This window comes from Rhinichthys klamathensis, unplaced genomic scaffold, assembly GCF_029890125.1.
Source record: "Rhinichthys klamathensis goyatoka isolate OS25496 unplaced genomic scaffold, OSU_Roscu_1.1 h1tg000726l_1, whole genome shotgun sequence".
Classification (NCBI taxonomy): domain Eukaryota; kingdom Metazoa; phylum Chordata; class Actinopteri; order Cypriniformes; family Leuciscidae; genus Rhinichthys; species Rhinichthys klamathensis.
Window position 1 is genome coordinate 715,101 of NW_026607140.1, and position 16,010 is coordinate 731,110.

At 42.7% G+C, this 16,010-nt stretch overlaps 1 protein-coding gene across 4 annotated transcripts in view; it reads right to left on the reverse strand.

The window, feature by feature from the left end:
• zmp:0000001200 (dedicator of cytokinesis protein 9) overlaps positions 1-16,010 on the reverse strand; it is a 90,392-nt gene that overhangs the window by 51,725 nt on the left and 22,657 nt on the right. For 2 of the 4 annotated variants that reach the window (XM_056242424.1, XM_056242422.1), the window contains exons 11-21: positions 15,131-15,213; positions 7,642-7,764; positions 7,403-7,482; positions 7,096-7,283; positions 6,328-6,393; positions 5,573-5,665; positions 5,375-5,498; positions 5,136-5,254; positions 4,237-4,323; positions 4,055-4,141; positions 1,243-1,358 (exon numbers count right to left, since the gene is read on the reverse strand). In XM_056242424.1, the coding sequence (XP_056098399.1) occupies positions 1,243-1,358; positions 4,055-4,141; positions 4,237-4,323; positions 5,136-5,254; positions 5,375-5,498; positions 5,573-5,665; positions 6,328-6,393; positions 7,096-7,283; positions 7,403-7,482; positions 7,642-7,764; positions 15,131-15,213 (1,166 nt within the window). Of the gene's footprint in view, positions 1-1,242; positions 1,359-4,054; positions 4,142-4,236; positions 4,327-5,135; positions 5,255-5,374; positions 5,499-5,572; positions 5,666-6,327; positions 6,394-7,095; positions 7,284-7,402; positions 7,483-7,641; positions 7,765-15,130; positions 15,214-16,010 lie in introns of all 4 variants that reach the window. The other 2 variants (XM_056242423.1, XM_056242421.1) reach the window with 1 other exon arrangement.

Here is a 16,010-nt window from a genome sequence, read left to right on the forward strand (position 1 = left end):
TTTGTTAATTGAAATAAAGCTGGACTAAAATAAAATAAAGCTGAAATAAAATAAAATAACAATAAAATGAAATAAAGATGAAATAAAATAAAATAAAACTGGAATTAAAAAAAATATAATTTTTTTAAACGTTTAAGTACTAAAATTGCTAACTGGAAATCAATTAAAAACTAAAACTGAAATAATAATAAAAAAATTTAAACTAAATTGTATTATAAAAAAAAAAAAAAAAAAAATGACAAAACCACATAACAAAATTAACAAACATTAAACTTAAACTAAAATTTTTAACCGTAAAAATAAAAGCTAATTCAAGATATTATTAAAAACAACAATAGTATATAAATGGCCTCATTTTATATTAAGTGTCTTTAACTACTATGAATTAAAGCAGCACTAAGTAGGAATTCCGTTTTTGTCAAACAGCGACCCCTAGAGTCGCTGTGGAGTACTTGTACTGTCGTGAATAGCACTCACGCAGAGATGGCTCGCACTCACGGCCGGATCCCCTCCCCCTGTACACCGGTACCTGTTCAGTAGGATGGACGCTGTAACGAGTGGAAATAAGGTATGGCCCCTTTAAGAGTTGCGCGCGCCCAACACCACATGTATACGGCGCCGGGTTATTTCTGTTTGATGCTCATTTTATCAGAATTTTATCAGATCTGTTTTTTGCCGTAAAGCAATTCGTTACCTCGCGAGACCTGATATCACACGATACTTCCTAACACTGAGACCGGCGGCCCGCCGGCCCAAAGTTGCAAGGGTGGTTTTGCGGCTCACAGGGTGCGAGACGACCACCATTCAACACAAAATCAGAAATATACACATTACAATGACTCCAAAGCTGTTCGGTTAAGGTAAAAAAGTTACTTAGTTCACCTTTAACAAAAAAATTATAATTTTACACAATGCACTTATTGTGTACATACATGTTTTTACACTGTACTTGTCTTTAAACAATACCTGCATGTAATTACAGCTGTAATTAATTTCTGAAATTGCATCTACAATAACACTGTTGCCCTTCCCTCACCTGTTAACCCACCCTTAAATAGACACCACCAAACCTGTGCTAACCCGTATCCACCTCAATATCAGCAAAGTGTTTTACAATACAACATCAACACAAGAAGTGCATTGTACCAAACTATTATTATTTTTAGTGTAAGTACTTAGTAGTTAAAAGACACCTAATATAAAGTGGGACCTAAATGATACTAAAATAACACTGTAACAGACCTGGTGACGTTCACGGCAACATCTTCCAGGCCGGAGGTGGTGAGCACACGAAACAGCTGGTTGAGGATGGTGGGGAGGAACTTCACCATCACATGAGCCTCCATGGCGTGCAGACTCTAATAGAGAGAGGGAACTGTGATCTCGGGACTGAACAAACACCTGCAGGCCTCAAACATCCTCAGGGAGGACAAACGTCTAGGTTACTAATGCAACCCCCATTCCCTGAAGGAGGGAATGGAGACGTTTTTAGTCAGTGACTGACGAATTGGGATCTCGCCTGAGAGCCTAATCACCTTCAAGTAACAGAACGAGCCAATGCACATTGGCTAGTAAGATTTGCATTGCAAACTGCACCCCCGCTTCCGGGTATATAAGGGCTTGTATGCGATACTCACATCAAGCTTTCGCTGAGGAGCCGAGACGGTGCTGTCAGCAGAGGTACACAGGAGTTGTGGCGACAGGTATTAACAATCTGTTCCCTCCTTCAGGGAACGAGGTTACAATAGTAATAGACTTTCCTTATAAGCCAGTCAAATTCGACATTAATCGTCAGCGACTGACGAATTGGGATCCCTATGGAAGACGCCACAACTACTGACTCCTTCCAGTGCCCTGGGTTCTTTTCACCCTTACAGTGTGTCTATTGGATAACAATGGGAAAGCGTGCCTATTTCAATTTCGGAAAGGGACGCTGCATCCTGCCCGTAGGGAGGTAACGTGGAGTTACTCATATGGACTGACCGTGAGGGCAGTACTACATATGGAAGATCTCTGAAGTAGATCCCGCCTATCTCAGGGGATGATCACATAGAGAGATGGCAGAGGGAACTCTGCCGAGGGAAAGACACAGACTCGTCAAGAGGGAAGCCGTATCATGGAGTTAAACATATGTGATCACCTAAGGAGGGGAATCACAACATATGGGCAACTAGTTTAGTACAGGGGCTGACCAACTGGGGAATACACACGAGTATTAGACCTGTCTGGGGAACTCAACTGAGGAGCAGAATAAGCACTTGCATCAGGTCCTTGGAAGGTATTGGCGCTGCAAGTGGGACCCGTGGCTATCTACTTGTAGACAGCACCGGTTCCACTCAGAGATTATAAAATCTGGCGAATGTGTTGGGTGTTGCCCAGCCTGCAGCTCTGCATATGTCTGCCAGAGAGGCTCTGTGCAACAACGCCCAAGAGGAAGCAACACTATGTGTTGAGTGAGCTCGACCCTCCAGGGGGGCACGACTGGTCTAGGTATAGATATGCCAAGAGGGTGGCATCCACTATCTAGTTGGATAACCTCTGTTTAGAGACAGCCTTTCCCTTCTGCTGTCCTCTATAGCAGAAAAAGAGCCGTTGCGAAGCCCTGAAACTTTTTTTTGCAATCCATGTACAAACAAAGGGCACGAACGGGGGAATAGGGACACAAGGGGCTGGGTCTGCCTCCTCCGGGGGCAGCGCTTGCAACTTCACCACCTGGTTCCTGAAAGGAGTGGTGGGAACTTTGGGCACGTATCCAGGCCGGGGTCTCAGGATCATTTGAGAGTCGGCGGTACCAAATTCCAGGCACGCTTCGTCGACCGAAAACGGTCCCCCCACCCTCTTAATAGAAGTGAGAGCAGTCAGGAGCCCTGTCTTAAGCGCCTCTCAGGAACCTGACTACCAAGTCGTGTTTCCCTAGAGACTTACCGTTTACTGCATCGTGATGTGTGGCAATCGCGGTGACATTCACTTTCGGCTGGAGGGAGACAGCCTTTGCTCCAACCCATCTTGCAGGAAAGAAAGCACAACATTGATGGGGCATCTACTGGGGTCTTCTCTGCGAGAAGAATACCAATCAACGAAGAGGTTTCACTTCAAAGCGTAGGCTTGACTAGTAGAGGGAGGTCTCGCTGAATGGACAGTGTCAAATACCACTGGGGCTAAGTCACTTAAACCCTTCGCGTCCCATCCAGAGACCACACGTGGAGGTTCCAGAGATCTAGACAAGGGTGCCAGAAAGCAGATCCTTCCTCAGGTGAATCCGCCAGGAAGGGACTGTCAAGAGGAGCATGACTCCTGAGAAGTCCAGTTGGGCCAGTAAGGCGCTGGTATTCCTGCAGGAGGGCCATGGCATGCAAGGCGGAGGGGGCCTGTCCAAAGGCACTGTAAGCCTTGGCCATGAGAGCAGCCGAGAACTTGGATGGGTGACGAGGACGACCACACCTGGTGGCAACACTTAATGCATAACTGCACTGCAACTGCACGCTCCACCTGTGGGATCTCCACATACCCTTTGGCCTCCCCATCATCGAGGGTAGTGAGAGCAGAGGAGGCAGATGAACGGCTTCAGGCAGTAAAAGGCCCTTCCACGTCTTCGTACTTCCTCATCCACTTCCGGGAAGAAGGGCACTGGAGCGCGAAGCTGCCGTTCAGCGCCACAGCCCGAGATACCAATCATCCACCCGCAAAAGTTAGGGACACGAAGGCTGCCCGGACAAACATGGTCGTCAGTTCTTGATCTGACTTGGATAACGCTACTCTCCCCGGAGGGGGCAACGCAGCCGAATCACCATCTCCAGATGACTCAAACCCCCCCTCCGATGCGGCGATCGACATCTGATCATCTGCCGGAGCCCCAAATGAGGCGCTGGGACCCCCGTGAGAAGGCCCAGCGATTGCCAAGCGAAAGCTTGATGTGAGTATCCATCACTAGCCAACGTGCATTGGCTCGTTCTGTTACCACTTGAAGGTGATTGGGCTCTCAGGCGAGATCCTAATTCGTCAGTCACTGAGGATTGACGTCGAACGTGACTGACTGATAGGGAAAAGGAAATACCTTCAGGTATTTGACCAGTTCTCCTCCTGTTTGGCCCGTGGATTCAATACTCTGGCAGTGATGAAAGAAGTTATGCAGATGTTGATCCTGATGAGAAAACAATCACCAATCAGGACTAAAAATAATAAATACATAAGTCTGTTTATGAGTTTGTAGAAGATGTGCAGGTAGACGCTACACACCTGTGTGTATACAGTGGACACCAGCTGAGTGGAGACTTTGAGCAGCGGCCTCCCACCATCCACCCACTTCACCTCCTGACCGGTGTGCTGCTGTAACACACACACACTTAATTAATGCACAGGGCCTTATAGTCACCTTGGACACAACATTGACGGTTCTTGTTTTTTTATGGAATATTGCAGTGTTTATCATAAATAATTTATCGGTTCACATTGTTTTAATTTCATGTTTCTCATAATTTTTAATCAGAATAACTTCCCCTCCCTCTTGCAGCGACATTTCTTTTCTTCTCTGATGACGTGGGCTCACATCACTAACATGAGATCCACCAATAGCAAACCACAACCATCCAATCAATTAACCAATCAATCAGTTAGTTAAGGCTGGTTTAGGTTGGTTTTCAGGTACTTCAAATAGAAATAAGGGTGACAGAAGTCTGCTTATGTACCTATACACTTCTCTAATTCACCACCAAACAAAATATGTCAAAAAAGTATTTTATAAACTGACTTAAAAGTAAGGGACAAAACAAAAAACAAAACGAGACCAGGCAAAAAAAAAAGGGAAAAAACAAACAAACAACAACGCAAAAGAACAACATCAACAGAGCAAAAAATGTATAGAACAACAAATCAAAACACACCAAAACAACTCAAAACAACTAAAAAACAACACAACAAACAACAAAACCCAAAAAAGAAAAGAAAAAAATTAAACCACAGCAAAAACACAACAAAATAAAAAAACAAACAAAACAACAAAATGCACCAAAACAAACACAACACAACAAAGCCAAACAGCACAACAAAAGAAAAACAAACTCAAAACAAAAACAAAAAAATCTAACTCAACAACACAACTCAACAAAACAACAATAATGTAGCAAACGAACTCTCACCTTGCTGCTGTTGTCCTGTAAGCTCAAGTATCCCGAAGGCAGGTTTGCAGCCACTGGCACCTGTTGCTCATTCATGATCACTCTGCCATCCTTCAGCAGGGGGAGCCACGCGTAACCCACTGCACACAACACACACACACATTGGGTTTAGTTAGTCTTACTGGATAGAAATACCAAACCCGCTTTGATTCTTTCCCAGTCTGTGTTTCTGGCTGTTCTCAGAGGGTTGTGCGTCTCACCTTGAGTCTCCACCTGTTCTCGTCTCTTAGTGCTGGCTTTGCTGTTGCTGTCACAGCTGATGTGATAGAGGCTGAACAGGAGATGATGTCTGTCCGTCAGCTGAACCGGCAACTCGATTTTAAACTGGACACGCAGAAACAAGCGTTAAAAGAGTCAGCACTGAAAACACACAGACATGCAGAGATGTAAAGCCTCACCTCTTCGTAAAACTCTGGGCTCTGCTGGTGGTGTAAGACGGCAGCAAACGCTTTCTTACAGAACAGAGGCCCTCCTGGACGCCCATATATACACTGACAGAACAGAACATCACTTACACATTTAACTACACAATTACCGGCATTACACGTTTAATTAATATAACTACACTACCGTTCGAAAGTTTGGGGTCGGTATGATCTGTAAAAGCTTCTACTCAGCAAGGCTGCATTTTTTTGATCAAAATACATTAAAAATAGTGAAATATTATTCCAATCTAAAATATCTGTTTTCTGTGTGAATATATGTTAAAATGTAATTTATTCCTGTGATCAAAGCTGAATTTTCAGCATCATTACTCCATTCTTCAGTGTCACATGATCCTTCAGAAATCATTCTGATGCTCAGGAAACATTTATGATTATTATCAATGTTTTTGTGGAAAATGTGATACATTGATGTTCAGGATTATTTGATGAATAGGAAAAAAGTATAAATAGAAATCTTTTGTAACATTATAAAATGTCTTTACTGTCACTTTTGATCAATGTAATACGGAGCCCCTAAAGGGACATGGGGACAGAAAAATGCAAAACCTTTCTGTTGATGTCAATCTTTTGAATGGTAGTGTATATATTGCAAGTGTCATATGGCTTTTTGTTAGCATGTTATAGAGCAAATGGAGGCCCGTGTGTAGTCATAACTGTGGAAAAATCACTGCAAATATTGAGGTGAGTGTGTGTGTGTGTGACATTACCTTTAGTGGGAGAGCGTCCTCCTCATCCGAATCTCTGAACTCTACACACAGAGCGATGTTTCTGGCCTAGAAACACAAGAGGAAAACACCTTAAAGACATTACTGATCTCAATCCCGTCCAACATATATCTGACACACACCTGTTCTGAGACCTGTGTGTTTGGAGAGATTTAAACTACATTTATTTTCTCATACTGAGAGAACTGCGGGGATTTATCAGTTGATAAACACCTAATAATTAACTAAATCATAAATCTTTTTTTTTTTTACTTAAAATTCACAATAAATATATTGCCTTTTTTTTATTCAGAGAAAACAAACTGATTATTAGATACATTCGAAAGCTTAAACTCAAAATGTATCCTGTGAAAACCATTTGAAACTGGACGTTTTACCATGGAAACCATTTTAGTGGCTCAATTTAGCTGATCTTAACTTCAAATTAGGGACACAGCTTGTTTAGACATCTGGCTTTGATTTTCAAGCACTGTTTGAGTCCAAGTTATTTAGTAAAATACATATTTTGTATGAATTTTTTTTTTTTAGTTCAGTAAATTTGCTTTACAGTAAACTTAAACTGTATTAACTTTGTTTCACTTTTTGAAATGATTCACTTCTGCAATAATCTGCTGAGTGTCTTCTTTAAAAAGAGACCCACCTTGGGTCTGGACTCCACAAAAAAGGGGGTGACATTTAACAGGTCAAGACATTTTAAGGACTTTCTTCCATAGAAAAGGAAGTCAGAGCCGTGATTTAGCGGTGTTGTACCTTAGTGAAGCTTTTCTGGCTGTCGTATTTGAGATGTCGTGGATACACGTACAGGTGGTTGTTGTAAATAGTGAAAGGCTGAGAGCATTTGGCGATAGATGGCACAAACTCCTCCACCTCGAACACAAGCCTGCCCCGTTCAGCACCGTCAGTCTGACGGAGAGGAAGATAGGAGGGCGTGACACAATCTGCACACACACACACACACACAGAGAGAGAGAATCAACCAATCCTGATCCAACCCAAACACTCAAAATGTGTGTTTCCCGCTTTCAGAAATGCTTGTGTGCGAGCGTGAAAGCCTTACTAGTCAGATCTGGTGCGACGTTATCAACCGTAACATCCAAATTACCCAGAATCACAGGCAACTTGGCCATCTTTTCTGGCCTGAGAGAAGAGAAAGCACAAAGGAGGGCAAATAAACAAGCGTAGAGGCGAAGAGAGACTATACTGTTCCTAAAACATCAGAACAGAGTAAAAACAACAGCAGGTCGTATTCTACAAACACGAGCGCTACTATCGAGTGTGTGTGTGTGTACGACTGACTTCCTGAAGTCGGTCAAGAGTCTGAACATGTCCTCGTTGGAGAGCTTGTTCCCGTCCTGCCGGTAGAGAGCCGAGAAGCGAGCGCTCTTGTCCACCGTCCCAGAGGCGTCCTTAAACAGCGGCCTGAGAAACACACACACACACATAGGATCAAAGAGATGACACACACACACATCCTGATCCTGCCCAGCTCATCTTTAACATCCCATCGGAAAGATAAACATGATGGCATGGCTTGAAATCTACAACCAACACCCTTTTCCAGAACAAAACACGGGAACAGCAAAAACATCATTATTGATTCAGCTTTACAGTAATAATGATTTCTCACACACTCGGAATTTTTTTATTTTTTATTACCGGTATATCTTATTCTAACCCGAACCCTACCAGTCACCCTAATGAGAGTTAGTACACATGTAGGGGCAACGCTACTTATAGTCAACAGAATGTGTTAAAGTGACCATCAAAATAATGTCAAACCCAAAATTAATTTCTGAGCAAACTTTTCCAGATTCAAAATATTTACCTGCTGAAATCATTACCATTTAATTGCATTATTACTGTCCACAGAAAGCAGGTGATAGATGAGATTTATTTGAGGGATCGTTTAAAAAATGTTTATGTACATTGTGCACAAAAAAAATTCTTTCCCCAAATCAAAAAAAAAGAAAAAAGAAAAATGTATTTTCTATTTTGTAAGGCATGATTCTGTATAAATTAAGAAATTATTTTTTTGTTTCAAATAGAGATCACGATTCTCCCACAAATCTGAAGACAAAACTAAAGAAACAAACATGTCATTTACTAGAGTTTCTGACAAAATGTTAATTGCTGCACTCTATTGCAAATGTTTTATTAATCTGAATGAATAATTTTTTTTTAAATCAGGTTGAATGAATGATTCAATGACTCACTCATAAATACTTTACTCGTTTCATTACTGGATGAGTCGCCATTTTTGAACGAATCTCTTGAATGAATGATTCAATGACTCACTCATAAATACTTTACTCGTTTCATTACTGGATGAATCGCCATTTTTGAACGAATCTCTTGAATGAATGATTCAATGACTCACTCATAAATACTTTACTCGTTTCATTACTGGATGAATCGCCATTTTTGAACGAATCTCTTGAATGAACGATTCAATGACTCACTCATAAATACTTTACTCGTTTCATTACTGGATGAATCGCCATTTTTGAACGAATCTCTTGAATGAACGATTCAATGACTCACTCATAAATACTTTACTCGTTTCATTCAAGGGGGTAATCCATCGACCGGAAGTTGAAGCCGGCCGGGTGCCGCCATGTTGTAGCAGAACTTCACTTGCGTTAGCATTTCCATTGACTCCCATTCATTTTGGCGTCACTTTGACAGCGAATAACTTTACATCTCAGGCGTTTAAAGACTCCATTTGTCCATTATTTATTTCTAAAGAAACACGACAATGTATAAATGGCTCCATTACCTTCTATGTTACATTATGGCCCCGTAGAAACAGTTTTAGTAAAAATAGGCTAACGATTGCGTCATAACCACTCGACTCTCTGTCGCGCTTTACAGAAATTACCATACAGACAGGAGGAGAAGCTCGCAGGCAATCGGGGGGACGTCCCGTCAAGAGAGAAGCCCATAGATAATGAGTCCATAAAAGCAACGGAATACTTACTCCTGCTCACTCACGCCAAATAACTCTTTGCTCAAGTTCCCCGTCTCTGCAAGATTAACGTTGGCAATTTTCACGCACAGCTACTAGAAGATTAGTCTCGCGTAGCCAGACCTTCAGACTGACGGCTGAAGGTCTGGAACTCATAGCAGCTTTCTTTGGCCAAGGCCCGCCCATAAGGCCGTTTGACCGACATGTCAAACAACCAATTACAGTTCGTTTCGTTCAGCGTCACGTGGAAATGTCCCCACAACAACAGACCGGCGTGCAACAAGTCAGTCAGCATAGAAAATCAAAGGAGGAGAAGAAAACCGAACACAATACTGAATCGGCCAGCTGCGATGTCAGCGTCTGTTGTTTCATGTTTGCCCGCAAACGCGGCTGATATCCCCTTCACAGTTAGGTATTTCACTTGATCTTCCATAATAGATCATAGCTGTCAACATTGAACATTGAATATAAGGGAGATTTCCCGGAATCCATCCCCAAAATAAGGGAATTTTTCTTACCCACCACAAACTAAAAATAAAGCACTAATCATTAAAAGTCTAAAGAGTTTATAACTACAAATGAGTGAGAGAGAAAGAGACAGTGTGTGTGTGTGTATTAGAGAAAGTGTGTCATTTTTTATCAGAGAATGTTTAAATACTAATATCAGTTTACGAGGGAAACGGTACGTGGTGCTTCGGGGGCTGCTGGAGATGATTAGGGAGAGGTCTGTGCTCCTTTACCGATCAAAGCGCGCGCTGACACGGAGTATAATTGTTTATACTTGACGCGTCCGCACGAGCGCGGCAAAGATTACGCGTTGGGTGCGCAAGACCGGCAAGACCCCATTTCGCTTGGCTGTGTGCACAGCTTTTTTTGTAACAGCGCGCGCGGCGCCGCATCCGAGGATGAACGACTTCAAGCCGAATCTGCCCGAGCATGTACGTCTCACACAATCAGAGCGTAAAAATACGGGATATTTTACGGGAAAATAAGTAAAACGGGAAGACAGCGGGAAAAGAGCTAAAATACGTGAGAAACCCGGAAAAAAGGGAGGGTTGACAGCTATGTAATAGATAGGAGGGGACACACAACTAGTAAAGTTGGATCTGCTGGGAATCCTTATAAATGCTGACAAAGGGTCGGCCAGGCTTGGAAAATAATACTCTTCCCAAATCCCGTCGGCAAACAGGCTAAAATATTTCTTTTTGTCTCCACTAAGTGCCTCAAACAAAACTCCTGGACATCTCTTAAAGAGTCTATGCCGTGAACCTCACATACTTTTGAGAATCCTACGTTTAGCTGATCTTGATAAACGCTCATTGTCACTCATGTAAACACAACAGTTTTTCTTCCGCAATCACACGTCTGCGCTTTGTTTCCCGGCAGACCGAAAATAAACGCGACACTCGCACCCCCCGGAAATCCGATCAAATTCAACCAATCAGATGACGACTTCGACATTCCTGAAGTGTTTCCAGTTAAGTGTACCATATGCATCAGACGTTTAGCCAACGTTCCGTGGGCGTGACGTCTGAGGCTGAGACTACTAGAAGATTAACGTCTGTCAGACAGGTTGCTCACGTCATCAAGCTTAGTTTGAGTCGGTTTGAGTCTGCGCGTCAGGAACGGAAGTTCTCAAAAATCGCTAAAAATGGGCTTCAACTGTCTCAACTGAGTTCCAATGAGATCGCTCTGTCCATTTCTTTTACTGTCTATGGTTTCATTACTGGATGAATCGCCATTTTTGAACAAATCTCTTGAATGAACGATTCAATGACTCACTCATAAATACTTCACTTGTTTCATTACTGGATGAATCGCCATTTTTGAACGAATCTCTTGAATGAACGATTCAATGACTCACTCATAAATACTTTACTCGTTTCATTCAAGGGGGTAATCCATCGACCGGAAGTTGAAGCCGGCCGGGTGCCGCCATGTTGTAGCAGAACTTCACTTGCGTTAGCATTTCCATTGACTCCCATTCATTTTGGCGTCACTTTGACAGCGAATAACTTTACATCTCAGGCGTTTAAAGACTCCATTTGTCCATTATTTATTTCTAAAGAAACACGACAATGTATAAATGGCTCCATTACCTTCTATGTTACATTATGGCCCCGTAGAAACAGTTTTAGTAAAAATAGGCTAACGATTGCGTCATAACCACTCGACTCTCTGTCGCGCTTTACAGAAATTACCATACAGACAGGAGGAGAAGCTCGCAGGCAATCGGGGGGACGTCCCGTCAAGAGAGAAGCCCATAGATAATGAGTCCATAAAAGCAACGGAATACTTACTCCTGCTCACTCACGCCAAATAACTCTTTGCTCAAGTTCCCCGTCTCTGCAAGATTAACGTTGGCAATTTTCACGCACAGCTACTAGAAGATTAGTCTCGCGTAGCCAGACCTTCAGACTGACGGCTGAAGGTCTGGAACTCATAGCAGCTTTCTTTGGCCAAGGCCCGCCCATAAGGCCGTTTGACCGACATGTCAAACAACCAATTACAGTTCGTTTCGTTCAGCGTCACGTGGAAATGTCCCCACAACAACAGACCGGCGTGCAACAAGTCAGTCAGCATAGAAAATCAAAGGAGGAGAAGAAAACCGAACACAATACTGAATCGGCCAGCTGCGATGTCAGCGTCTGTTGTTTCATGTTTGCCCGCAAACGCGGCTGATATCCCCTTCACAGTTAGGTATTTCACTTGATCTTCCATAATAGATCATAGCTGTCAACATTGAACATTGAATATAAGGGAGATTTCCCGGAATCCATCCCCAAAATAAGGGAATTTTTCTTACCCACCACAAACTAAAAATAAAGCACTAATCATTAAAAGTCTAAAGAGTTTATAACTACAAATGAGTGAGAGAGAAAGAGACAGTGTGTGTGTGTGTATTAGAGAAAGTGTGTCATTTTTTATCAGAGAATGTTTAAATACTAATATCAGTTTACGAGGGAAACGGTACGTGGTGCTTCGGGGGCTGCTGGAGATGATTAGGGAGAGGTCTGTGCTCCTTTACCGATCAAAGCGCGCGCTGACACGGAGTATAATTGTTTATACTTGACGCGTCCGCACGAGCGCGGCAAAGATTACGCGTTGGGTGCGCAAGACCGGCAAGACCCCATTTCGCTTGGCTGTGTGCACAGCTTTTTTTGTAACAGCGCGCGCGGCGCCGCATCCGAGGATGAACGACTTCAAGCCGAATCTGCCCGAGCATGTACGTCTCACACAATCAGAGCGTAAAAATACGGGATATTTTACGGGAAAATAAGTAAAACGGGAAGACAGCGGGAAAAGAGCTAAAATACGTGAGAAACCCGGAAAAAAGGGAGGGTTGACAGCTATGTAATAGATAGGAGGGGACACACAACTAGTAAAGTTGGATCTGCTGGGAATCCTTATAAATGCTGACAAAGGGTCGGCCAGGCTTGGAAAATAATACTCTTCCCAAATCCCGTCGGCAAACAGGCTAAAATATTTCTTTTTGTCTCCACTAAGTGCCTCAAACAAAACTCCTGGACATCTCTTAAAGAGTCTATGCCGTGAACCTCACATACTTTTGAGAATCCTACGTTTAGCTGATCTTGATAAACGCTCATTGTCACTCATGTAAACACAACAGTTTTTCTTCCGCAATCACACGTCTGCGCTTTGTTTCCCGGCAGACCGAAAATAAACGCGACACTCGCACCCCCCGGAAATCCGATCAAATTCAACCAATCAGATGACGACTTCGACATTCCTGAAGTGTTTCCAGTTAAGTGTACCATATGCATCAGACGTTTAGCCAACGTTCCGTGGGCGTGACGTCTGAGGCTGAGACTACTAGAAGATTAACGTCTGTCAGACAGGTTGCTCACGTCATCAAGCTTAGTTTGAGTCGGTTTGAGTCTGCGCGTCAGGAACGGAAGTTCTCAAAAATCGCTAAAAATGGGCTTCAACTGTCTCAACTGAGTTCCAATGAGATCGCTCTGTCCATTTCTTTTACTGTCTATGGTTTCATTACTGGATGAATCGCCATTTTTGAACAAATCTCTTGAATGAACGATTCAATGACTCACTCATAAATACTTCACTTGTTTCATTACTGGATGAATCGCCATTTTTGAACGAATCTCTTGAATGAATGATTCAATGACTCACTCATACATACTTTACTCGTTTCATTACTGGATGAATCGCCATTTTTGAACGAATCTCTTGAATAAATGATTCAATGACTCACTCATAAATACTTTACTTGTTTCATTACTGGATGAATCGCCATTTTTGAACGAATCTCTTGAATGAACGATTCAATGACAAACACACGTTTAACAGCCGCGTGTCGCCGCCTACTGGTGTAACGCTGTAATGATACCATCAAGTTTCTTTCAAAAGATGATTTGCTCTATTTTGATCCCTACCGTAGACATCAGTTTTTATATCCGAACTATAATATAGTTAATATATAATATAATAACTATAACTATACTATAATATATAATATAACTTTTAATCGTGTAGCATTGCTGTTTATTATAAAATATTTTTTTAAGGATTGTGACATTTGTCACAATATTTTCTGAAACGTAACGATAGATTTGTGAGAAGAAAATCGTGTTGTCGCGTTGATCACTGAGCTACCGTCTGTACGCTGATAAAGTTGTAAAGCCTCATTCATGTAGCCTAAATGTTTTTATTGCAATGTTTTATGTTGAAATGTTTTCATTATTTATTCAATTACATTTCAGTAGCCTAATTTCAGTATTGTGATTATGAATTATTTTAACTACGTTTCACTTGTTGAATTCATCTGCTACCAGCTTTCAATAAACGAATAAACGAACACTTTTCAGAGTCTATGATTGTAGCGCCTCTTAGCGGTAAAAGGCAGCAAATACACCACACATTTTACCGCCGCGGTGGAACGGCTGATGTGGGCATTGTCATGGCTTGCCTCAACATTTGCGTTTGAATAGCGCGCGTCCTCCGTGGGCGTGTCAGATTAACGCGTAATGAAGTGTAATGAGCTGGGAAAAAAAATACTGACAGCACTCTCTTTTCATACAGATTGCATAAACTGAGAATATTTGTTTTTTACATAAATTACTTCATTTAAAAGAAGAGAATTCAAGCTTCATAAAGACAAATCTCTCGTGCCTGTGTGACAAGTAATCGCGGAGTTACAGTTAATCTTAGGACGCGTTTCAGAATGGACTTCACTGACAGAGAGAACGCAGAACACGCATCATGTTTATTTTTCTTTATTAGGCGAAAAGCACAACACTTTGTTTTAATTGTGAGGTTCCACAAAAAAAATACAAACTTAACAGGATCGAATGATGTACAACACTTATATGTAAGATCAAAATCAACAGAGTAATTTGAGTCTCTTTTGCACTGATAAGGAAAAAAGTCAGCTGGTATCGCCGGCGAGACCGCCGACCCCAGAGGGTTAAGCAAATTCCTATCAAGATGCATTTCATTAACTCCAGTACAACTAATACTATTATGATGTATATTATTCACACATGTACTTTACATTACAAATGTACTGTACTTTATTTAATTACACTAGTCTACTGAGATGTGGGGGTGGTGGGGATAATGGCACAATGTAAACAAACCGTAATGGATTTAAAAAATAAGATTCAGGATTTTTTGGGGAAATTTTGGGATGAAATATGACACTGCCGTTTATATTTAGTGCAATTCACCCATCTGTGAGTGTAGTCAGATTGAGTTTTACAGTGATGCTGTTCAGTCCCAGTGAATCTGTGTGTGTGAGTTTCCAGAGGTCGTTGTCATGTCACAGTCAGTGTGTCTCACCTGGCGGCCCATGCGAAGGGCATCCGGTACTGACCCAGCCGACCGCAGGCCATCTTAGCGTTCTTCAACACCTTCTGAGCGGCCTGAGGAGAGGAGCACAAGTGCTGTAGTGTTGCAGGAATGCAGCTCTGTCATCAGGCTTGTCTAAAGCGCTTCACATGATTTATCTTGCCATCACACCCAGCATGACGGATCTCTGGGCGGAGTCTCTGTATCCGAGAGCTGGACAAACACTCGCCAACATCTGCTTTATACACATGTTCTGACTTCTTCCAGAGGGCTAAGAATGACATCACACGCGCAAACAACACACTCTCTCGCGCACTCACGCTCTCTCTCGCGCACTCTCGCTCTCTCGCGCACTCTCGCTCTCTCTCGCTCTCTCTCGCGCACTCTCGCTCTCTCTCGCTCTCTCTCGCGCACTCTCGCTCTCTCTCGCTCTCTCTCGCTCTCTCTCGCTCTCTCTCGCGCACTCTCGCTCTCTCGCGCACTCTCGCTCTCTCTCGCTCTCTCTCGCTCTCTCTCGCGCACTCTCGCTCTCTCTCGCTCTCTCTCGCGCACTCTCGCTCTCTCTCGCTCTCTCTCGCGCACTCTCGCTCTCTCTCGCTCTCTCTCGCGCACTCTCGCTCTCTCTCGCTCTCTCTCGCGCACTCTCGCTCTCTCTCGCTCTCTCTCGCGCACTCTCGCTCTCTCTCGCTCTCTCTCGCTCTCTCTCGCGCACTCTCGCGCACTCTCGCCAGTGTTGTTTTTTGGCAGCCCTTTTAGTTTTAGTCTTAGTCTTTTGGACGAAAATGCTTTTAAGTTTTAGTCACATTTTAGTCACTTATAAACATAATAGTTTTAGTCAAGTTTTAGTCGACGAAAACACAAAAAGGTTTTA